This window comes from Oncorhynchus masou, chromosome 19, assembly GCF_036934945.1.
Source record: "Oncorhynchus masou masou isolate Uvic2021 chromosome 19, UVic_Omas_1.1, whole genome shotgun sequence".
In the NCBI taxonomy this organism is placed as follows: domain Eukaryota; kingdom Metazoa; phylum Chordata; class Actinopteri; order Salmoniformes; family Salmonidae; genus Oncorhynchus; species Oncorhynchus masou.
The window spans coordinates 21,512,431-21,537,313 of record NC_088230.1 but is presented as its reverse complement, the minus strand read 5'-3'; the positions used below and the strand labels follow the sequence as shown (position 1 = coordinate 21,537,313).

General features: G+C 45.1%; 1 protein-coding gene across 1 annotated transcript in view; it reads right to left on the bottom strand.

Moving 5' to 3' along the window:
• Nucleotides 1–24,883, bottom strand: part of LOC135505997 (solute carrier family 35 member F1-like) — a 155,078-nt gene that overhangs the window by 23,255 nt on the left and 106,940 nt on the right. Inside the window, exons 4-7 of the mRNA XM_064925317.1 lie at nucleotides 20,692–20,851; nucleotides 19,437–19,593; nucleotides 17,960–18,012; nucleotides 10,493–10,647 (exon numbers count right to left, since the gene is read on the bottom strand). Of these exons, the coding sequence (XP_064781389.1) occupies nucleotides 10,493–10,647; nucleotides 17,960–18,012; nucleotides 19,437–19,593; nucleotides 20,692–20,851 (525 nt within the window). The remainder of the gene's footprint in view (nucleotides 1–10,492; nucleotides 10,648–17,959; nucleotides 18,013–19,436; nucleotides 19,594–20,691; nucleotides 20,852–24,883) is intronic.

Here is a 24,883-nt window from a genome sequence, read left to right as displayed (position 1 = left end):
AGCGGTGTCGTTTGACTTAGCAAACGAGGATCGGATGTCGTCGACCTTCTTTTCAAAATGGTTGACGAAGTCATCTGCAGAGAGGGAGGAGGGGGGGAGGGGGAGGAGGATTCAGAAGGGAGGAGAAGGTGGCAAAGAGCTTCCTAGGGTTAGAGGCAGATGCTTGGAATTTAGAGTGGAAGAAAGTGGCTTTAGCAGCAGAGACAGAGGAGGAAAATGTAGAGAGGAGGGAGTGAAAGGATGCCAGGTCCGCAGGGAGGCGAGTTTTCCTCCATTTCCGCCGGCTGCCCGGAGCACTGTTCTGTGAGCTCGCAATGAGTCGTCGAGCCACGGAGCGGGAGGGGAGGACCGAGCCGGCCTGGAGGATAGGGGACATAGAGAGTCAAAGGATGCAGAAAGGGAAGAGAGGAGGGTTGAGGAGGCAGAATCAGGAGATAGGTTGGAGAAGGTATGAGCAGAGGGAAGAGATGATAGGATGGAAGAGGAGAGAGTAGCGGGGGAGAGAGAGCGAAGGTTGGGACGGCGCGATACCATCCGAGTAGGGGCAGTGTGGGAAGTGTTGGATGAGAGCGAGAGGGAAAAGGATACAAGGTAGTGGTCGGAGACTTGGAGGGGAGTTGCAATGAGGTTAGTGGAAGAACAGCATCTAGTAAAGATGAGGTCGAGCGTATTGCCTGCCTTGTGAGTAGGGGGGGAAGGTGAGAGGGTGAGGTCAAAAGAGGAGAGGAGTGGAAAGAAGGAGGCAGAGAGGAATGAGTCAAAGGTAGACGTGGGGTTAAAGTCGCCCAGGACTGTGAGAGGTGAGCCGTCCTCAGGAAAGGAGCTTATCAAGGCATCAAGCTCATTGATGAACTCTCCGAGGGAACCTGGAGGGCGATAAATGATAAGGATGTTAAGCTTGAAAGGGCTGGTAACTGTGACAGCATGGAATTCAAAGGAGGCGATAGACAGATGGGTAAGGGGAGAGAGAGAATGACCACTTGGGAGAGATGAGGATCCCGGTGCCACCACCCCGCTGACCAGAAGCTCTCGGGGTGTGCGAGAACACGTGGGCGGACGAAGAGAGAGCAGTAGGAGTAGCAGTGTTGTCTGTGGTGATCCATGTTTCCGTCAGTGCCAAGAAGTCGAGGGACTGGAGGGAGGCATAGGCTGAGATGAACTCTGCCTTGTTGGCCGCAGATCGGCAGTTCCAGAGGCTACCGGAGACCTGGAACTCCACGTGGGTCGTGCGCGCTGGGACCACCAGATTAGGGTGGCCTTGGCCACGCGGTGTGGAGCGTTTGGATGGTCTGTGCAGAGAGGAGAGAACAGGGATAGATAGACACATAGTTGACAGGCTACAGAAGAGGCTACGCTAATGCAAAGGAGATTGGAATGACAAGTGGACTACACTTATCGAATGTTCAGAACGTTAAGCTTACGTAGCAAGAATCTTATTGACTAAAATGATTGAAATGATACAGTACTGCTGGAGTAGGCTAGCTGGCAGTGGCTACGTTGTTGACACTACACTAATCAAGTCCTCTCCTCTTTTGACCTCACCCTCTCACCTTCCCCCCCTACTCACAAGGCAGGCAATACGCTCGACCTCATCTTTACTAGATGCTGTTCTTCCACTAACCTCATTGCAACTCCCCTCCAAGTCTCCGACCACTACCTTGTATCCTTTTCCCTCTCGCTCTCATCCAACACTTCCCACACTGCCCCTACTCGGATGGTATCGCGCCGTCCCAACCTTCGCTCTCTCTCCCCCGCTACTCTCTCCTCTTCCATCCTATCATCTCTTCCCTCTGCTCATACCTTCTCCAACCTTTCTCCTGATTCTGCCTCCTCAACCCTCCTCTCTTCCCTTTCTGCATCCTTTGACTCTCTATGTCCCCTATCCTCCAGGCCGGCTCGGTCCTCCCCTCCCGCTCCGTGGCTCGATGACTCATTGCGAGCTCACAGAACAGAGCTCCGGGCAGCCGAGCGGAAATGGAGGAAAACTCGCCTCCCTGCGGACCTGGCATCCTTTCACTCCCTCCTCTCTACATTTTCCTCCTCTGTCTCTGCTGCTAAAGCCACTTTCTACCACTCTAAATTCCAAGCATCTGCCTCTAACCCTAGGAAGCTCTTTGCCACCTTCTCCTCCCTCCTGAATCCTCCTCCCCCTCCCCCTCCTCCCTCTCTGCAGATGACTTCGTCAACCATTTTGAAAAGAAGGTCGACGACATCCGATCCTCGTTTGCTAAGTCAAACGACACCGCTGGTTCTGCTCACACTGCCCTACCCTGTGCTCTGACCTCTTTCTCCCCTCTCTCTCCAGATGAAATCTCGCTTCTTGTGACGGCCGGCCGCCCAACAACCTGCCCGCTTGACCCTATCCCCTCCTCTCTTCTCCAGACCATTTCCGGGGACCTTCTCCCTTACCTCACCTCGCTCATCAACTCATCCCTGACCGCTGGCTACGTCCCTTCCGTCTTCAAGAGAGCGAGAGTTGCACCCCTTCTGAAAAAACCTACACTCGATCCCTCCGATGTCAACAACTACAGACCAGTATCCCTTCTTTCTTTTCTCTCCAAAACTCTTGAACGTGCCGTCCTTGGCCAGCTCTCCCGCTATCTCTCTCAGAATGACCTTCTTGATCCAAATCAGTCAGGTTTCAAGACTAGTCATTCAACTGAGACTGCTCTTCTCTGTATCACGGAGGCGCTCCGCACTGCTAAAGCTAACTCTCTCTCCTCTGCTCTCATCCTTCTAGACCTATCGGCTGCCTTCGATACTGTGAACCATCAGATCCTCCTCTCCACCCTCTCCGAGTTGGGCATCTCCGGCGCGGCCCACGCTTGGATTGCGTCCTACCTGACAGGTCGCTCCTACCAGGTGGCGTGGCGAGAATCTGTCTCCTCGCCACGCGCTCTCACCACCGGTGTCCCCAGGGCTCTGTTCTAGGCCCTCTCCTATTCTCGCTATACACCAAGTCACTTGGCTCTGTCATAACCTCACATGGTCTCTCCTATCATTGCTATGCAGACGACACACAATTAATCTTCTCCTTTCCCCCTTCTGATGACCAGGTGGCGAATCGCATCTCTGCATGTCTGGCAGACATATCAGTGTGGATGACGGATCACCACCTCAAGCTGAACCTCGGCAAGACGGAGCTGCTCTTCCTCCCGGGGAAGGACTGCCCGTTCCGTGATCTCGCCATCACGGTTGACAACTCCATTGTGTCCTCCTCCCAGAGCGCTAAGAACCTTGGCGTGATCCTGGACAACACCCTGTCGTTCTCAACCAACATCATGGCGGTGGCCCGTTCCTGTAGGTTCATGCTCTACAACATCCGCAGAGTACGACCCTGCCTCACACAGGAAGCGGCGCAGGTCCTAATCCAGGCACTTGTCATCTCCCGTCTGGATTACTGCAACTCGCTGTTGGCTGGGCTCCCTGCCTGTGCCATTAAACCCCTACAACTCATCCAGAACGCCGCAGCCCGTCTGGTGTTCAACCTTCCCAAGTTCTCTCATGTCACCCCGCTCCTCCGCTCTCTCCACTGGCTTCCAGTTGAAGCTCGCATCCGCTACAAGACCATGGTGCTTGCCTACGGAGCTGTGAGGGGAACGGCACCGCAGTACCTCCAGGCTCTGATCAGGCCCTACACCCAAGCAAGGGCACTGCGTTCATCCACCTCTGGCCTGCTCGCCTCCCTACCATTGAGGAAGTACAGTTCCCGCTCAGCCCAGTCAAAACTGTTCGCTGCTCTGGCCCCCCAATGGTGGAACAAACTCCCTCACGACGCCAGGACAGCGGAGTCAATCACCACCTTCCGGAGACACCTGAAACCCCACCTCTTCAAGGAATACCTAGGATAGGATAAGTAATCCTTCTCACCCCCCCTTAATGATTTAGATGCACTATTGTAAAGTGGCTGTTCCACTGGATGTCAGAAGGTGAATTCACCAATTTGTAAGTCGCTCTGGATAAGAGCGTCTGCTAAATGACTTAAATGTAAATGTAAAATGTAATATGCCAGGGAGATACAGTGCATTCAGAAAGTATTCAGACCCCTTCACGTTTTTCCACATTTTGCTACATTACTGACTTATTCTCAAACGGATTCATTAAAAAATGTTCCTCAATCTACACACAATACCCCATAATGACAAAGCGAAAACAGGTTTCGAGAAACTATTCAGACCCTTTGCTTTGAGACTCGAAAGTGAGCTCAGGTGTATCCTGTTTCCATTGGCCATCCCTGTTTCTACAACTTGATTGGACTCCACCTGTGGTAAATTCAATTGATTGGACATGATTTGGAACTGCACACACGTCTATATAAGGTCCCACAGTTGACTGTGTATTTCAGAGAAAAAAAACAAGCCATGAGGTCAAAGTAATTGTCCGTAGAGTTCCGAGACAGGATTGTGTCGAGACACAGATCTGGGGAAGGGTACTAAAAAATGTCTGAGGCCCTGAAGATCCTCAAGAACACAGTGGCCTCCATCATTCCTAAATTGAAGAAGTTTGTAATTATCAAGACTCTTCCTAGAGCTGGCCGTCCGGCCAAACTGAGCAATCGGGGGAGAAGAGAAGGGCCTTGGTCAGGGAGGTGACCAAGAACCCAATGGTCTCGTTGACAGAGCTCCAGAGTTCCTCTGTGGAGATTGAATAACCTTCCAGAAGGACAACCATCTCTGCAGCACTCCACCAATCAGGCCTTTATGGTGGAGTGGCCAGACGGAAGCCACTCCTCAGTAAAAGGCCCATGACAGCCCGCTCGGAGTTTGCTAAAAGGCACGTAAAGGCTCTCACACCATGAGAAAAAAGATTCTCTGGTCTGATGAAACCAAGATTGAACGCTTTGGCCTGAATGCCAAGTGTCACGTCTGGAGGAAACCTGGCACCATCCCTAAAGTGAAGCATGGTGGTGGCATGTGGGGATGTTTTTCAGCGGCAGGGACTGGGAGACTAGTCAGGACCGAGGGAAAGATGAACGTAGCAAAGTACAGAGAGATCCTTAATGAAAATCTGCTCCAGAGCGTGGTAGGACCTCAGACTGGGGTGAAGGTTCATCTTCAACAGGACAATGACCCTAAGTACACAGCCAAGACGATGCAGGAATGTCTTTGAGACAAGTCTCTGAATGTCCTTGAGTGACCCAGCCAGAGCCTGGACTTGAACCCGATCAAACATATCTGGAGAGACCTGAAAATAGCTGTGCAGCGACGCTCCCCTTCCAACCTGACAGAGCTTGAGAGGATCTGCAGAGAAGAATGGGAGAAACTCCCCAAATACATGTGTGCCAAGCTTGTAGCGTCAAACCCAAGAAGACTCGAGGCTGTAATGGCAACTAAAAGTGTGTCAACAAAGTACTGAGTAAAGGGTCTGAATACTTATGTAAACGTAACCTTTCTATTTTTTTTAAAACTGTTTTTGCTTTGTCATTGTGGGGTATTGTGTGTAGATTGATGAAGAAAAAAAACAATTCAATCAATTTTAGAATAGAATTGTAGAAGCTGTTAAGAAGCCTTTTGGACCTGGACTTGGTGCTCCGGTACTGCTTGCCCTGCGGTGGCAGAGAGAACAGTCTCTGACTAGGGTGGCTGGAGTCTTTGACCATTTTTAGGGCCTTCCTCTGACACCGCCTGGTATAGAGGTCCTGGATGGCAGGATGCTTGGCCTCAGTGATGTACTGGGCCGTATGCACTACCCTCTGTAGTGCCTTGAGGTCGGAGGCCGAGCAGTTTCCATACCAGGCGGTGACGCAACCAGTTAGGACGCTCTCAATGGTGCAGCTGTAGAACTTTTTGAGGATCTGAGCCCCCTACGCCAAATCTTTTCAGTCTCCTGAGGGGGAATAGGCTTTGTCGTGCCCTCTTCACGACTGTCTTGGTGTACATATTTGTCTATTTTAGCTTAATTTCTTAATCGAAATTATGGCTTGCCTCTTATCCGTTCATCGATTCCATTATGCCATAGTTTGTACATCTCAATTGTTATATTGCTTATATAGGTCTCTCTCATTCGTATCTTATTCATCATTTTAGGCAATGTTGGAATGATACACAAATTAATCGAAAATATTAAATGTATTATAGCTCATGTGGCTTTCTTCTCGAGGAGAGGATACTATATAATATTGATGGGTCTGTAACCATGTTTTATTTCAACAAAAAGTTCAGTAGACCCATGTACACTGAACAAAATATAAATGTGACATGTAGTGTCGTGTGTTGGTCCCATGTTTCATGAGCTGAAATAAAAAATCCCAGAAATTGTCCATATGCACAAAAAGCGTATTTTTTCTAAAATGTTGTGTACCAATTTTTTTTTACATCACTGTTAGTGAGAATGTCTCCTTTGCCAAGATAATCCACCCACCTGACATGCATGGCATATCAAGAAGCTGATTAAACAGCATGATCATTACACAGGCGCTCCATGTGCTGGGGACAATAAAAGGCCACTAAAATGTACAGTTTTGTCACACAACATAATGCCACAGGTGTCAAGTTGAGGGACTGTGCAATTGGCATGCTGACTGCAGGGATGTCCACCAGAGCCGTTTCCAGATTATTTCATGTTAATTCTCTACTATAAATTGCCTCCGACGTCATTTTAGAGAATTTGTCAGTATGTCCAACCGCCCTCACAACCAGACTACATGTAACCACGCCAGTCCAGGACCTCCACATCAGGCTTCTTCACCTGTGGGATCGTCAGAGGCGATGTAGAGGAGTATTTCTGTATGTAATAAACCCCTTTGTGGGGAAAAAACTCATTCTGATTGGCTGGGACAGCTTTATGTAGGCCCTAACAGGTTATGGGCACCGCTTCTCACCGTTTGTCACACCCTGACCATAGTTTGCTTTGTATGTTTATATGTTTTGTTTGGTCAGGGTGTGATCTGAGTGGGCATTCTATGTTGTGTGTCTAGTTTGTCTGTTTCTGTGTTTGGCCTGATATGGTTCTCAGAGGCAGGTGTTAGTCATTGTCTCTGATTGGGAACCATATTTAGGTAGCCTGTTTGGTGTTGGGTTTTGTGGGTGATTGTTCCTTTTCCTGTCCTTATGTCTGTCGTGTGCTAGTTTGCACCAGTATTAGGCTGTTTCGGTTTTCGTTTATTGTTTTTTCGTATTGATTCGTGTTTACTTCTGTTTCATTAAACATGGATCGTAATAGACACGCTGCATTTTGGTCTGACTCTCTTTCACCTACAGAAAACCATAATTAATGTATTGTTTACTGTTGTGTTGTGGCTTTGCTGGCGTGCATCTTGCCCACCAAGATTTACATGCTAAAATCGCCACTGTTCCTAGGCAATTTCATTTGAACAAGTATTAATGCTGACTGTCACGTGTGCTCCCTCTCCGGCCTCGAGGTCACCACGCTGCTCATTATGGCACACACCTGTCACCTTCGTTATGCGCACCTGCGCGTCAGGCTCACCTGGACTCCACCACTTCCCTGATTACCTTCCCTATATATGTCACTTCCCTTGGTTCCTTCCCCAGGCGTTATTGTTTCTGTTTCAGTTTCATGTCTGTGCTTTGTCCATGTTTTGTATTATGTTGCATTTATTTATTAAAACACTCCCTGAACTTGCTTCCCGATTCTATGCGCACCTCGTTACACTGACTCACTGCAGCTACAATAAGGACATCAGATGAGTGTGAATCTGTGTTTCAATCAAATTATGAAAACTGCAGTGTAGCCTGGTGGTTAGAGCATTGGACTAGTAACCGAAAGGTTGCAAGTTCAAATCCCTGAGCTGACAAGGTACAAAATCTGTCGTTCTGCCCCCGAACAGGCAGTTAACCAACTGTTCCTAGGCCGTCATTGAAAATAAGAATTTGTTCTTAACTGACTTGCCTAGTAAAATAAAGGTTAAAAAAAAAAAATAATAATAATAATAATGGCCATATACATTGGGTTAGTTCAGGTGCTGAATGGAATGCTTTCTTCTCTACAAAGACAAGGCTACCTTGAGATATTTATTCTTTCAGTGCAGCCAGGACAGACATATTGTACAACTCAATCACTTTCTTATTCTTTGTAGATTGGTTCTGTCTGGTCTGTAATAGCTCTTGCCTTCAAAGCAGCACAGACATTGTAAAAATGCAGGAGGCCAAGACAATCTGAAGTTCACTTCTCTTTCTTTCCACAATAACTGCCTGCAGGGCCAGATTACCCGAACAGGCACGCATGGCACGTGCCCTGGGGTCCATGACCTCCAGGGGGACACCAGCCCCCCCAGAATAAAAACATATTTTTAGGTCAGCATATTAACACGTTATAAGCAATAGCCAAATGTGTAGAATAGCAGGAATTTAGCTATAAAACTGCCACATTTTCTCTCTGCCTTATGACAAAATGTGTAGAATAGCGTTATAAAATTGCTAATTTTTCTCTCTGAAATGCAATGGATTACAGGTGCAGAAGAAGTCCTCCATGCACAGTGAGTAGAGAAACATGGATTATAGAGAGGGATCACAATGGGCTGATTGGGGTGGTGGTCTGCAGTAGACATGGCTATTTGTCAACGCAGGACCAACATGGGGATGCTTACAGAGAGAGGGGGGGGGGAAAGCTAGAGAGAAAAATAGAGACAGAGAGGTGGTGAGCGACAGAAAAAGAGAGGGAGAGATTTGAAAAAGAGTCCTGTGTATCTGTTCTCTCACGCTGCATGTCGCCACAAAGATAAAGTACAATGGGTGTGTGGACTGCTTATACTTCTCCTCTGCACTGTCTGCTGCTGGCCCAACATGACATATAGGACCAGGCAGGGAGAAGGCCTAATCATACTAGGAATGGTTTAAGCATTAATTTCATGTACAGACCATAATGGATACTTCCTGAATTCTGCTACCACTCATAGCATTTGGTAATAATCTTTCCGGCCTTTCTGAGCACGGCACAATGAAGCTGTTTTACCCAAAACATGGACAAGAATATAATAAATTATTCTCAGGGTCAGTAATACCCCATAGAATCCGGCATGGGGGCGAGTTAACACAAAGGAACTCACAACAGAACAGACAACAGGTTTAAACTCCAGTTGTACAATTAAAATGATCGGAGTGAATGATTTAGCCAAGTACACCACAGAACGTTCCATTGAATACTCCGTTTTCCTCTTGGACTGGTAACCTACATTAGACAATAGCCCACAATACCTGTTTTATCACAACTTTCCCAATAAATTGCTAGAACAAAACAAAAGCCTCTCTCTGCCCTGTGATTTCATAGATAAATATTGCAAGGTCGACTCCCTCGTCTTACCCCATCAGAGTGATGATACAAGAACCTTTACCAACGTCATCTGCTCATCTCAGAGCTACCCTGGTCATGTCCAACTGTGTGAGTTGGCCACCCGATCAGCAGACAGCATCTCTTGAGTGTGATTGGGGCAAAGTGATTGTGGGGAGGATGGAAACGAGGCCCCTTAGTGACAGCACAAGGGCCTGATTAAAACAGCGGACAGGGAACAGCCTTGAGCTGCTGAGAGTGCTAGCTACTATAGACCCTGCGCTCCACTTCACATTCTCCAATCACAGGGCAGGCTGGATACCGTGCCACAGACCCTAGGGCTTAATGGCATTTCTGGGCTGAAGGAGGCTGTCTCACACCCAGCCATGCTCATTGTACTGTATTTATTCAGGGGATTTCCACCTGGAGGAGCACAGTAGAAATAAAAGCAGTGGTGGGTTTCCTTTGAAGAAAGGACCTTATTCATGGTGGTATCTCACTCCCTTCCAGATTACTTACAGACCTAACATGGACATATACAGTAGTAACCTTCAAAATAAAGTGTGATCTGCCAGCGTTGTTGACTGCAATCTGCCAGCCATTGTCGATGGCATTATAAGCCATGATTCACTTTGAAAAAGCTGCATTTTAAAAGGTAACAAAGACAGGGGTGACTAAGACATACCAGTAAAATATTAGCAATGCCCAAATGCCCTCCTCAATTAGAGTCAACACAGTCAAGGTTTGCTGGGGTGGGAGAGAGAATGCAGAGGTTTGCAGATGGGCAGTTACAAGATTACACGGCATAAAGTCATCCAATTGAATATCTCTCTCTTTCTTTCTTTTGCAGCAGGCGGTAATCTGCACTACGTGAGTCAAATCTGGGTAAGTGATTAGAGGGCTTTATTTATTGTAAGGCGTGACTATTGGCCAGTGTTTGGTGGTCTAGCTGCTTTAACTTGCCCACCCGCCCAGTCGGGACGGAGGAAGATGAAGGCCCGCATGGTGTCTGTGGCCTGCAGATATGCAGCCTGCTCCGCTCCGAGGTAACTGAAGAGCCTTTCGGGACAGCGTGAAAGCTGAGATCGATCACTACCACGCAGCATGCAGGAAGAAAACACCAAATAATAGGCAGAACAACTCAAAGGCAATATGTGGAATAGGATTGTCTGAGGTAATGGCAATGTACAATCGCTTACAATCTGAATCATCATGATAGATGAAAGAGCGTAAGGAGGAGGGTGTGTGTGTGTGTGGTACTCACCTTGTACTGGAACAGAAAGAGGCCGCAGAACAGGCTGTAGAGGTCAGCGGTCAGCAGAGAGAGATTGACCGACGTGGCGCTGGTCCTTCTAATGACCACGGGCATGAAGCTGTACAAGCCAAACATGCAGGCACTGAAGCCGATATACAGCAACCCTGGTGAAAGACATATACACACACGTAGAGGACACACACACACAATGAGTGACAGAGCTGCAGGGGCAGACTGGAGCTAATTAACAGCAGACTGCTCACCAGAATACCAACTAGCCAGCAAAAGAAATCATTCACCTGCCTTTCTATCAATGCTTATATAGGATCATTTTCTTAGTCTTCTTGTGTCCATATAAAGATAGAAGGACCTTGATGACATCTTGAGGACATCTTCTCCATTTATCAACACATTTGCCTATTACAGGTGGTGGATCTTAATTTGATCACCTTGTTGCAGGAGAACTTTCCACTTAGAAATTTCAGACTTGATTTTCACTTTTGAAAATGTTTTCAAATGTCCATTACTTATAATCCACATTTCCTGTTGCTGCAAGATTATTTTCCTGCAGTAGCAGGACTCAAATGAATATCCTACATCTGTACATGTGCAGTGATTTGTCCAATGACCTAATATTTTGTTGGATCCTGTGACATTCTTTCTGCACACCAAACTGATAGAAATGGGAACATAGTCATGGCAGCATTTCCTCCTTCACCTTTAACCAAAAAAGGTAGAGGAGGAGGAGGATGCAAATATCATTAAATATATGCCATATAAGGTCACTGTAAAGGTCAATGACTGTCAAACAACAAACATTGAGGAGAAAGTGGGCGACTGAGACAGAAAATCATGACAGAAGGATGGGCATTTCAGAGAGATAGTTGTCATGTAGGGACTACGGACATTCTGATTATATTTTGTCATGCAGGAACACAGTAATGGGATTTAGTGTTACTATGAAATTAAATTACCTGCTCATCTAGTTTCAGGTTCATTTAAAAAAAAAATGTATTTATGAAGGACACGACTTTTACGGCCTCAGATGAAATGACAACACAGACAGATAATGGTCATTTGTCTACAAAACAAAACGTAAACAGCACTTATCTGGCAGATTCTGCTCTCAGAGATGTTATGAATGCTGCCAGGGCCATTTCCCTCTCCCTCATTCCACTAAAAGCAATCAGGATCCTCTTCAATCGCTTTTCATTGTCATAGATACATTACATCTCAGGGGAATTGTCCTCAGGAGAGAATGCAAAAATATCCACCTGCTTCTCTGCAGTGAGAAAGTACTGAAGGACAGCTGACAAGTGATAGGTGGATAAGTCCAAACACAGTTTAAATACAGTGTAAATAACCCAATTCATAGTAGTCTCTTCACTGCTCCAGTTCACTGCTCCAGTTCACTGCTCCAGTTCACTGCTCCAGTTCACTGCTCCAGTTCACTGCTCCAGTTCACTGCTCCAGTTCACTGCTCCAGTTCACTGCTCCAGCTATCGCTGAGCAACTATCGTCAATTACTCCCGTTACAGCCGGTATGTACTTCCAAAAACGTTATAAATTAAAATGTACAAGCATTTATAACACAGCATAAAATAAAACAAACAAATAAAACCCAGAAGAAATGATTCATTACTGTCATGGACAGGGTCAGAAGTCAACAACAGCGCAATACATTGGCTTGCCGGAGAGTAATTTTTCCGGAAGTACATACCGGCCTTAACGGGAGCAAATGAATATAGTTGCTCAGTGAAATTCCATATTTGGTGAGTAATTAACGCATTTTGACATTATGATGCTTGCAGAGCTGTCTAAAGGGAGTTTGAATCATCATAGATAATGAGGCAGCACCCACCATAACAGTCCCAAGCCATTGCATATATCAGAATCTGACTACCGAATATGTACTACGCAATATTAAAACCTCAAATATTGAAGATCTAAGCCCTACACTATAAATCAGGTTTGAGGAGTTAGCGATGTAACTTGGTCAACTCTGACTTCAACTCGGGGTAACTAGTACCATGAAAGTGGTACTCAGCCTGAAGGTGTGTTGGGTCATTGACCAAGAAGGAGAGTGATGGAGTGCTGCATCAGATGACCTGGCCTCCACAATCACCCAACCTCAACCCAACTGAGATGGTTTGGGATGAGTTGGACCACAGAGTGAAGGAAAAGCAGCCAACAAGTGATCAGCATATGTGGGAACTCCTTCAAGACTGTTGGAAAAGCATTCCAGGTGAAGCTGGTTGAGAGAATGCCAAGAGTGTGCAAAGCTGTCATCAAGGCAAAGGGTGGCTACTTTGAAGAATCTCAAATATACAATTATTTTGATTTGTTTAACACTTGTTTGGTTACTACATGGTTCCATGTGTTATTTCATAGTTTTGATGTCTTCACTATTATTCTACAAAGTAGAAAATAGTAAAAATTAAAGAAAAACCCTGAAATGAGTAGGTGTGTCCAAACTTTTGACTGGTACTTTATGTGTAATATTAGTTTGATTTAGAATGGACCATTATCATGCACCGTCATCTATGCACTTAAATAGCTAATGGAGGATGCTTTTCCCATGGTTCCTTTTCATGCCAGCCAGGTAGGCTGTACTGCTGTTGTAAAGAGAAGCAATGTGCTTAATATTAGAAAGTTCATAAATAAATAGAGTAGACCTAGCCTATAGAAAGCTGATGGGATCCTCCTCTTTTTAACTTTTTAAATAGAGGACATTAAATCTCTGTTTTATCACACAGTTGCATAGCATATAGAAATGTTGCGCAACATGAGCTCCTGGGCTCTCGAAGTGTTTTCGATCACATTTGTATTGATGTCAGAGTGATTAGAGGGACAATAGAGTGCTGAGTACCAGGCAGTTAGCAAGTTTGGTAGACTACTAATGACCATCAGCAGCATCAGAGCATGGAGAAGCCAAGTTACGGTGACTAAACGGTCACGTGCAATTGAACTGCTGACCATGACTCGTGACCGCTGGTGTGGCGGTAATACGGTCACTGTAACAGCCCTAAGCACAGCGCTACATTCTGGCGGTTGGTTGCAATGCACTCACTGTATTCAGTATGCTTTTTTGAATCCGATCCACCCAAGCAAACATAGTACATTTTCTGCAATGGGCAAGCACACAGACTTCCTAACCCTTGAAGTTTCACTTGACTTCCTCACATGGTTTTCTCCAGACACTGTTGGTAGTCGGTTGAATAGCTGAACAGAGGGCCTCATGCGTTATTCAAATGCCTTGTTTACTATGTCTGGCAGCATACACACCAGAGAGAAATATGGCCATCACCTGCTTTCCTTAAGTAAGTTGAAGTGTATCTCCAGGCTAAGTTTTAATGGTGTAGTAGGATGATGATTTTAGAAACACATCAGCAATCTGGACCCATGAATATTGAAATCTCTGTTATTTGGAAGGTATTTGTAGTCAATGATTACCACCCCAAGAGCATTATTCCAAGATACAGTACAGTGCCTTCACAAAGTATTCACAACCCTTGACTTTTTCCACATTTTTTTGTTACTGCATGATTTTAAAATAATTAAATTAAGATTCTGTCATTAACCTACACTATATTACCAATAATGTCAAAGTGGAATGATGTTTTTCTAAACTTTTACAAATTAATACAAATGAAAAGCTGCAATGTCTTGAGTCAATAAATATTCAAGCCCTTTGTTATGGCAAGTCTAAATAAGTTCAGGAGTAGAAATGTGCTTAACAAGTCAGATAATAAGTTGCATGGACTAACTCTGTGTTCAATAGTAGTGTTTAACATGATTATTGAATGACTACCTCATCTCTGTACCCCACACATACAGATAATTGTAAGGTCCCTCAGTCGAGCAGTGAATTTCAAACACAGATTCAACCACAAACACTTTCCAATGCCTCACAAAGAAGGCCACCTATTGGTAGCTGGGTAAAAAAAAGCAGACATTAAATATCCCTTTGAGTATGGTGAAGGTATTAATTACACTTTGGATGGTGTATCAAAACACCCAGTCACTACAAAGATACAGGCATCCTTCCTAACTCAGTTGCCGGTGAGGAAGGAGACTGCTAAGGGATTTCACCATGAGGCCAATAGTGACTTCAAAACAGTTATAGAATTTAATGGCTGTGATAGGAGGAAACTGAGGATAGATCAACAACATTGTAGTTACTCCACAATACTAACCTATTTGACCGAGTGAAAAGAAGGAAGCCTGTACAGAATAAAAATATTCCAAAACCTGAATCCTGTTTGCAACAAGACACTAACGTAATACTGCAACACATGTGGCAAAGCAATTCACTTGTTGTCCTGAATACAAAGTGTTATGTTAGGGACAAATCCAATACAACACATTACCGAGTACCACTCTCCATATTTTGAAGTATAGTGGAGGCTGTATCATGTTATGCGTATGCTTGTAATCGTTAAGGACTGGGGAGTTTCAGGATAAAAAAAGAAAGAGAATGGAGCTAAGCACAGGCAAAATCTACCTTTCAGCAGGACTATAACCTAAAACAAGGCCAAATCTACACTGGAGTTGCTTAAATCTACTTGAAAATCTATGGCAAAACCTGAAAATGGGTGTCTAGCAATGATCAACAACCAACTTGACAGAGCTTGAAACATTTTTTAAAGAATAAATGGGAAAATGATGCACAATCCAGGTGTGGAAAAGTCTTAGAGACTTACCCAGAAAGACTCACAGTTGTAATCACTGCCAAAAGGTTATTCTACAAAGAATTGACTCAGGGGTTGTGAATACTTATATATATTAGATATTTCTGGATTTCATTTTCAACAAATTTGCTACACTTTCTAAAAACATGTTTGCCATTATGTGATATTTAATCAATTTTGAATTCATGCTGTAACACAACATGGGGAATAAGTCAAGGAGTATGAAGGCACATTCTGAAGGCACATTCTGAAGGCACATTCTGAAGGTACTTCTGAAGGCACATTCTGAAGGCACATTCTGAAGGCACATTCTGAAGGCACATTCTGAAGGCACATTCTGAAGGCACTTCTGAAGGCACATTCTGAAGGCACATTCTGAAGGCACATTCTGAAGGCACATTCTGAAGGCACATTCTGAAGGCACATTCTGAAGGCACATTCTGAAGGCACATTCTGAAGGCACTGTAAATGAACCTTTGACCAATAACTGATTATTACAACACACAACTCTCCATGTGGTAAGCTTGAGGATGGACGAAACAATCTGATCACACCAAGTCGTTGGAGGACGCACACATTCCTCCAATACATTTTATATGACCAAGTCCTCATCATTTTTCTAGGGTAGCACAATCTTGGCTGAGTAGATCTCTCTCCTTCTGGCACCTGCTGTGTTGCCCACCATGGCAGTGACAGTTAATGACGTGCCCCACAAGCCACCACAGACTGGCTAATGCCTCTGTGACAAGGCAGCATCTCCTGGGACGCTACCCAAACCCCACTATTGGCATCAGTACACACGCCCTCGCTTGCTCAATCAAAATAAATGGGTGAATTGCAATGAATTAAGGACCTAGTCACTTGCATTGCTTTTGGAGAGTGGCAAATTGCAAGTCATAGATTTGGTTCCTAAGAAACAAATTGTAAATTGGGCATCTTCATGGGCTACTATATATCATGTTGTCATGATAGTTTATTGTATTTGAAATATTCTTTAACCAATTAACTGAAACTTAGACAACTTCAAGGGAAGATTCTAGAATTAGGTTGCTGATAAATATTCTGATTTGTGTCTGAACTAAAAGTCCCAAAACGACATATCACTTTGACAGAAGTCATGTCAGAAAAGCATTTGGAAAAAGTGACGCACAGAGGAGCACTACAGGAGTGAAGCCACTGTCCACATAAGACCGAACAGACCCACATCATACCGAGTCCTATTGTTTTTGAAAAAATATGTTGGCACTCTGAATAAAGTCAACTTATCATCTGACCATATCTTGTGATTTCTTTAGTCTTTATCAGCCCCAAATGTTTTAATCACTTCTACAGCGGGCAGACTTTTAGCATAGCCCCTTCTACACCCCACAGGCTTACTCCTACTAGTTAACCAACAGCTGCTATATGCTGTACAATAGCACCCTGTCTGGCTTACTCCTACTAGTTAACCAACAGCTGCTATATGCTCTTTACAATAGCACCCTGTCTGGCTTACTCCTACTAGTTAACCAACAGCTGCTATATGCTGTACAATAGCTCCCTGTCTGGCTTACTCCTACTAGCTAACCACCAGCTGCTATATGCTGTACAATAGCACCCTGTCTGGCTTACTGTTACTAGCTAACCACCAGCTGCTATATGCTGTACAATAGCACCCTGTCTGGCTTACTCCTACTAGCTAACCACCAGCTGCTATATGCTGTACAATAGCACCCTGTCTGGCTTACTCCTACTCGCTAACCAACAGCTGCTATATGCTTGGTACAATAGCACCCTGTCTGGCTTACTCCTACTAGCTAACCACCAGCTGCTATATGCTGTACAATAGCACCCTGCTATATGCTGTACAATAGCACCCTGTCTGGCTTACTCCTACTAGCTAACCACCAGCTGCTATATGCTGTACAATAGCACCCTGTCTGGCTTACTGTTACTAGCTAACCACCAGCTGCTATATGCTGTACAATAGCACCCTGTCTGGCTTACTCCTACTAGCTAACCACCAGCTGCTATATGCTGTACAATAGCACCCTGTCTGGCTTACTCCTACTCGCTAACCAACAGCTGCTATATGCTTGGTACAATAGCACCCTGTCTGGCTTACTCCTACTAGCTAACCACCAGCTGCTATATGCTGTACAATAGCACCCTGTCTGGCTTACTCCTACTCGCTAACCAACAGCTGCTATATGCTGTACAATAGCACCCTGTCTGGCTTACTCCTACTAGCTAACCACCAGCTGCTATATGCTGTACAATAGCACCCTGTCTGGCTTACTCCTACTAGCTAACCACCAGCTGCTATATGCTGTACAATAGCACCCTGTCTGGCTTGTTTGTAGCAAATCAACCGTTGATGTTATAAGTAAATAAAGTGCATCCATATATCAGTTTGACACCTTCATCTCCTACCTGTAATTCATGCAGCACAACAAGACCTTCGTAAAGGTTGACACCACCCCTTAGCCGGCCTGTACACTTTTACTGTACAGCAGTGGCCCATCCATCTTAGCTCAGGGCCCCATCTCTTTGTCACCCCCACTTCATTAGCAGAGTGATCTTCCAGTGACACCCCTTACAGCCTAACTGATTGTGTGAGGAGGATCTGACACCGCAGTGGAGGGGAGGAGGAGGTGTGGGAGGGCATCTCCGCTGACAGGATAATCAATTCCCCCTTTGCCAATGTTTAATCATCCCTGTATCACCCACCACCACTTACTTCCTTCCCCCATGCACGCACTTCCCTTCCTCACACAAATAAACACACACAGTAACAGTAGCTTACCAATCTGCCAGTCCCACTGCACCTTTAACAGCTCCTTGTGTTCCATGATGGCCCTGAAACAGAAAGAAAATGACACAATTCCTGTCAGGCACAGGTGAGATTTGAGAGATTGGGGGATAAAACAGTGTGAGTGATGGAGAGAGGAAAGTAAGACAGGAGGATCAAAAGTCTCTTGACAGGAAGCTCAGTTTTGACAACTCAGCAACGGTGATTCTGACGAGGGACAAGTCCGTCCCTTCAGAGCGAGGTGGGGGTACAACCCTCTGACCCTACGGAATGGATCTTGGGAATTCTATTGAAGGAATCATCTGACTCCAGAGGGACAATAGAAACAACATGGCGGACCATTCACCCCCCCGGTCTAAAAACAACACCAGCAAGAGACAGAGACGGGTTCCCATGGACCCACTGGCATGGGCGATGTATCATAACCAGGGGGTTTCATCGTTCCCCTTTAAGCCTCATAATGAGCTTATTAAAAAGTTAAAGAGTCACAATCTGATCTGGAGAGAGAGAAGCGTAATACTATAGAACCTGCTGGTGGGAGTATATGTTGAATATGGGGCATGTCTGTATGTAGCTGGCATCAACGGCTGTATAAGATCAGATGGCACATGCTACAGAACGTATACACTAAGTATTCAAAACATTAGGAACACCTGCTCTTTCCATGACAGACTGACCAGGTGAATCCATGTGAAAGTTATCATCCCTTATTGATGTCACTTGTTAAATCAAATTCAATCAGTGTAGATAAAGGGGAGGAGAAAGGTTAAAGAATGATTTTCAAGCCTTGAGACAATTGAGACATGAATTGTGTATGTGTGCCATTCAGATGGTAAATGGGCAAGACAAACGATTTAAGTGCCTTTGAACAGGGTATGGTAGTAGGTGCGAGGCGCACCGGTTTGTGTCAAGACCTGCAATGCTGCTGAGTTTCTCACACTCAACAGTTTCCTTTGTGTATCAAGAATGACATCCAGCCAACTTTACACAACTGTGGGAAGCTTTGGGGTCAACATGGCCAGCATCCCTATGGAATGCCTTCGACACCTTGTAGAGTGCAAAGCCCCAGCGAACTTAAGCTGTTCTGTAGGCAAACTCTGAAGGTGTTCCTAATGTTTAGTATACTCAGTGTAGATGAGGTTAACTTAAGGGTTCCAGCTTGATAATGTTAGTGTTGGAGTGTAAAAGTTATAGCACTAGAGTTCTGAGTTTCTACTGCCTGCTCTTGTGGTATTGGTGAAGAGGGATGCTCTGTCCAGCATCAGTGAGGAATGTCACACTAGACCTGAGTTCAAATACAGTTTGAAATCTTTGAAACACTTTGACCGTTTGCGTGACAGATTTTCAGAGTTTACCATTTTGGGACTATTCTGTTGGTTCCACTGTACCAGACAAGCTCAAACAAGCTAAATATATTTGAAATGATTTCAAACAGTATTTGAAGCCAGGTCTGACACACAAACACACTCACAGCTGAATGCCGCTGAAGAAAGAGCCAAACAGTCCCATCATGCCTAGGAACTCCACCCTGCTCAGGTTCTTAACGATGAACTCCTCACACACGTTAGAGATTCCATAGAGCATGGCACCTCCCAGAACCAGCAGGTCCCCCAGGAGCTTATGGTCCCCTAGGCAGACAGAGTGAGAGAGCGAGGAGGAAATGACTAGAGCACAACATTACAATAGCCTATCATATGAAATAGCTATCCCTGAGTTATCCATGACAAATAGGTTATCATATGAAACGCTCTTCAGTAATATCAGACTAAGTGGCTAGCCTATAAAAACCCATTAGTAATGCATGACAACAAGGCAGTGAAAGACATTGGCTGATGAGAGAGGCACAGACAGCAACTGGGTTGCAGCAACTTTTCTTAATTGGAGTTAATAAACTAAGCAAATTTAAGATACTGTACACTTGATTGGGTTTGAAATAACGCTGTTCTCCGTAACACTCCCGTGTAGCTGGTAAGACAAATGGCCATTATCGATTGGAACCTGATACCAAAGTATTGCATTATCCCTTTGTCCCTGCATGTTTCGTGCATACTGAACGCAGCAATGGGTTTCAGTCCCTGCATGTTTCGTGCATACTGAACGCAGCAATGGGTTTCAGTCCCTGCATGTTTCGTGCATACTGAACGCAGCAATGGGTTTCAGTCATGTAGGGATCAACCGTGCCCAATCAAACAAAGATCTTACAGATACTCAGCACACATTTGAGATAGAATATAACTATTCTGTCAATTCTGAGACAGAAATGAAACTCTAGCAGTTTGTTTTTATAGAAACTCTAAACTCCTTGGATCCAGAACATGTAATATGATTTGGATTGGAACATTTATTATTCATAGTGAACCAACATTCTATCTACTGGAAATCCAGGGGGTAATTAATGCAATAATGAGAGAGGGAGGCTGCCCATAGATGTGAAAGGCACACCGCACCAGGGATAACGCCGGGGAGCTGACTGTGTTATTGCTAAAGGTACTGAGGTTTAAACACAATGAGACAGTGATGGTGAACTGCTCAGTGAGGACCCTGAGTGTTGGGGTGATCGGGGTATTTGCGTGAAGGACACAGCAGACTGAAGGCCTTCAATGAGTCAGAGCAGTACACATTTATTATGGGTCTTTGTAAATGCTTAATTAAATGGTTATTCAATAACACTGTGATATTGGCCCTTGGGGCAGGAAGGGTATTGTTTGTGTGTGCATGTGTCTTACCTAGGCCCTGCTGTCTTCCCACCAGGACATCTGCCCCCACCATGCAGCCGATGCCCAGCAGACACACCCCAACGCCCACAAAATGCACGGCCTTGTACCTCACCAGCAGGAAGAACCAGGACAGCAGCAGCACCACGGGGATGGTGAAACAGTCTAAGAGCTGAGAGGCAGAGGAGAGACATGCAGAGTTAGAACAGACACAATGAACTGTGGTTAGTAAAGACACAACAGAGAGGACATGGTTTACAATCAGGGACGGGAAACTAGCCGCCATTTGTAGGCCCCCGGATCAATGTCCCCCTCCCCCAATATAGGAACTAAGTGGGGGTCTCAACTTAATGATGAGAGTTACAATATACAAGGTGCAATTTTGAAATTTGGTTGTGCATCATCAGATTCTTTCTTGTTATGTCACTCACAGTCAGTCACTCAATTACCTCATGTCAGCGAACATGTTTTAGATTGGTAAGTAAGTCTAGACAGTCTAGACAACTTGCAGTAATCATGGTAGAATTACTGACCAGATATCACCCCAATCAAAGTTGCCCATTCCTGGTTTAAATGGAGTTCCAAGATACTGTATGCCACATAGACAAGAGAGACACACCTAGGGAGATGGTATCACATTAGAGCTAAAAACCAGCCCCACACAGAGGCAAGGGGCTGACACATAGGACACACACTGTACTAGAGGACAAGGTCAGAGACAGTCCAACACTAATGGTGATGAGAAAGAATGAGGATGGTGATTTTTAGGGGTAGAGGATTTTGTGTCAGGCAGGAGGAGGGGTCATACGGGAGGGAGGAGAGGTAAGGTTTACGATTGCCTTGGGGACCATCAGGCCTCCATTCCGGGAAGCCTTTCTGGCACTTAGTGGTAGCAGTATGGGCTCACCCTAGTGCACAGGAGAACAAAGTGCTAAATTGAATCGTAGGACAGCAAAATGCCCCCCCCCTCATCACAGTCAGAGTACACAGAGGAGAAGAGAAGAGGTGGTGGAGTGGCTCTCCTGACAGCTCACAACAATTAATGTTTTGACACCTACGACAACCCTGGCACAATAATGTGTGGTTTAATCGATTTGTCTAAACACCAGCCCAGTATGTCTCAGTCTCTCTCCTCAGACCAGTATGTCTCAGTCTCTCCTCAGACCAGTATGTCTCAGTCTCTCCTCAGATCAGTATGTCTCTCCTCAGACCAGTATGTCTCAGTGTCTCTCCTCAGATCAGCATGTCTCAGTCACTCCTCTCTCTTCAAACCAGTATGTCTCAGTCTCTCTTCAAACCAGTATGTCTCAGTCTCTCCTCAGACCAGTATGTCTCAGTCACTCCTCTCTCTTCAAACCAGTATGTCTCAGTCTCTCTTCAAACCAGTATGTCTCAGTCTCTCCTCAGACCAGTATGTCTCAGTGTCTCTCATCAGACCAGTATGTCTCAGTGTCTCCTCAGACCAGTATGTCTCAGTCTCTCTCATCAGACCAGTATGTCTCAGTCTCTCTCAGACCAGTATGTCTCAGTCTCTCTCATCAGATGTCCAGTATGTCTCAAACCAGTGTCTCTCTTCAAACCAGTATGTCTCAGTCTCTCCTCAGACCAGAATGTCTCAGTCTCTCCTCAGACCAGTATGTCTCAGTCTCTCTCATCAGACCAGTATGTCTCAGTCTCTCTCATCAGACCAGTATGTCTCAGTGTCTCTCATCAGACCAGTATGTCTCAGTGTCTCTCATCAGACCAGTATGTCTCAGTCTCTCTCATCAGACCAGTATGTCTCAGTCTCTCACCAGACCAGTATGTCTCAGTCTCTCTCATCAGACCAGTATGTCTCAGTCTCTCTCCTCAGACCAGTATGTATCAGTCTCTCCTCAGACCAGTATGTCTCAGTCTCTCCTCTCTCCTCAGACCAGTATGTCTCAGTCTCTCTCATCAGACCAGTATGTCTCAGTCTCTCATCAGACCAGTATGTCTCAGTCTCTCTCATCAGACCAGTATGTCTCATTCTCTCCTCAGCCCAGTATGTCTCAGACTCTCCTCTCTCATCAGACCAGTATGTCTCATTCTCTCCTCAGCCCAGTATGTCTCAGACCAGTATGTCTCAGTCTCTCCTCCATCAGGCCAGCATGTCTCAGTCTCAGACCAGTATGTCTCAGTCTCTCCTCTCCTCAGACCAGTATGTCTCAGTCTCCTCTCTCATCAGACCAGTATGTCTCATCTCTCCTCTCTCATCAGTCTCTCTCTCTCAGCTCCAGTATGTCTCATTCTCTCCTCAGCCCAGTATGTCTCAGACTCTCCTCTCTCCTCAGACCAGTATGTCTCAGTCTCTCTCATCAGACCAGTATGTCTCAGTCTCTCTCATCAGACCAGTATATCTAATTCTCTCCTCAGCCCAGTATGTTTCAGACTCTCCTCAGACCAGTATGTCTCAGTCTCTCCTCTATCATCAGGCCAGCATGTCTCAGTCTCTCCTCTCTCATCAGACCAGTATGTCTCAGTCTCTCCTCTCTCCTCAGCCCAGTATGTCTCAGACTCTCCTCTCTCATCAGACCAGTATGTCTCATTCTCTCCTCTCTCATCAGTCTAGTATGTCTCAATCTCTCTCATCAAACCAGTATGTCTCAGTCTCTCTCTTCAGGCCAGTATGTCTCAGTCTCTCCTCTCTCATGAGGCCATCATGTCTCAGTCTATCCTCTCTCATCAGACCAGGTCTGTTCCTGTAGCATGCCCTTGAGAGAGAGGGAGAGAAGAAAAGGAAGATAGAAGTAACAGAGCAGGAGAGAGAAAAATATAGAAAAAGAAAAAGAGGGAACAAGAGAGAGAGGAAAAGGAGCACAGGGGAGAGGGAGCGAGAAAGAGAAGGAGAGAAAGGGAAAAGTGACAGGAAGCAAGAGATGGAGAGAGATAAACAGTGTAGGCCAGGGATTTTTCTTGAGCGGATGGTCGGGTGGACTGGCATGCAAACTGACCGCAAGAAGCCCAAAGATTTGACTAAAACAATCATTTCAAACCTTGCTTATATTTGTATACGACCACGTGTCTCTCTACTATGTGTGGGAAAACTTGGTAACAGATTCCCCAAATAAAAATCAATTGGAGCTGATTTCCTTGTGTTTTTACAGCCTTTTATGTTCAACAATAAAAAATAAAACTGTTTCTCAGAAAACTTGGGGTCAAATTTGGGCCACAGGCCACCGCTTGGGGAACCCTGATGTAGGGTAACAATAACCATGAGAGAACCCTGAAAGTGAGTGAATGATTGAGGTTGAGTTCTGTGTTACTCTCATCTGTTCTCTCAGTGCTATCTGTGTAACAGCTATGGCAGGAAACTGACAATTTATACAGTGAGTTATTGGCAAAATAATAGACATGACTTGGTAATGAAATCCTCTTTACAAATACCAGCAAACAAATGAAACCCCTGGCGATTTAGTCAGCCCTAATAAGACTCTCTGCTTAACTCTACCAAATACATCTTAATTTAATACCTCAGTGTGTTATGTCGCCAGGCTGGCTACCTGCATATCTCTAACTGGAAGAGTGTGAATAGCAGTGAAGATAATGTCCCTAGCCAGCTGTAATAATGAGTTGATGAAGAGGAGTTTTCTCCAGATGTACCCACTGATCTCCTCATACTGGAGCCTAGCCAGACTCTACGACCATTCATAACAACTAATCATTTCCCCCTTAATGGGAAAGTCCTTAATAGCACTGTTTTATTCCTCGTTCTCTTCATGACGGAAATACTCATATTGATGAGGCATTGTCTAACCTCGTTATAGTTTATTTAAAAAACTATTGAGAATTGTTGTGCCTATTTCTTTGCTCCACCCTCCCTAAAGAATCAGTGGGAGAGCCAGTTAAATAAATGTATTTTATTTATTTATTTCACATTTATTTAACCAGGTAGGCAAGTTGAGAACAAGTTCTCATTTACAATTGCGACCTGGCCAAAAAGCAGTTCGACACATACAACGACACAGAGTTACACATGGAGCAAAACAAACATACAGTCAATAATACAGTATAAACAAGTCTATATACGATGTGAGCAAATGAGGTGAGATAAGGGAGGTAAAGGCAAAAAAAGGCCATGGTGGCAAAGTAAATACAATATAGCAAGTAAAACACTGGAATGGTAGATTTGCAATGGAAGAATGTGCAAAGTAGAAATAAAATTAATGGGGTGCAAAGGAGCAAA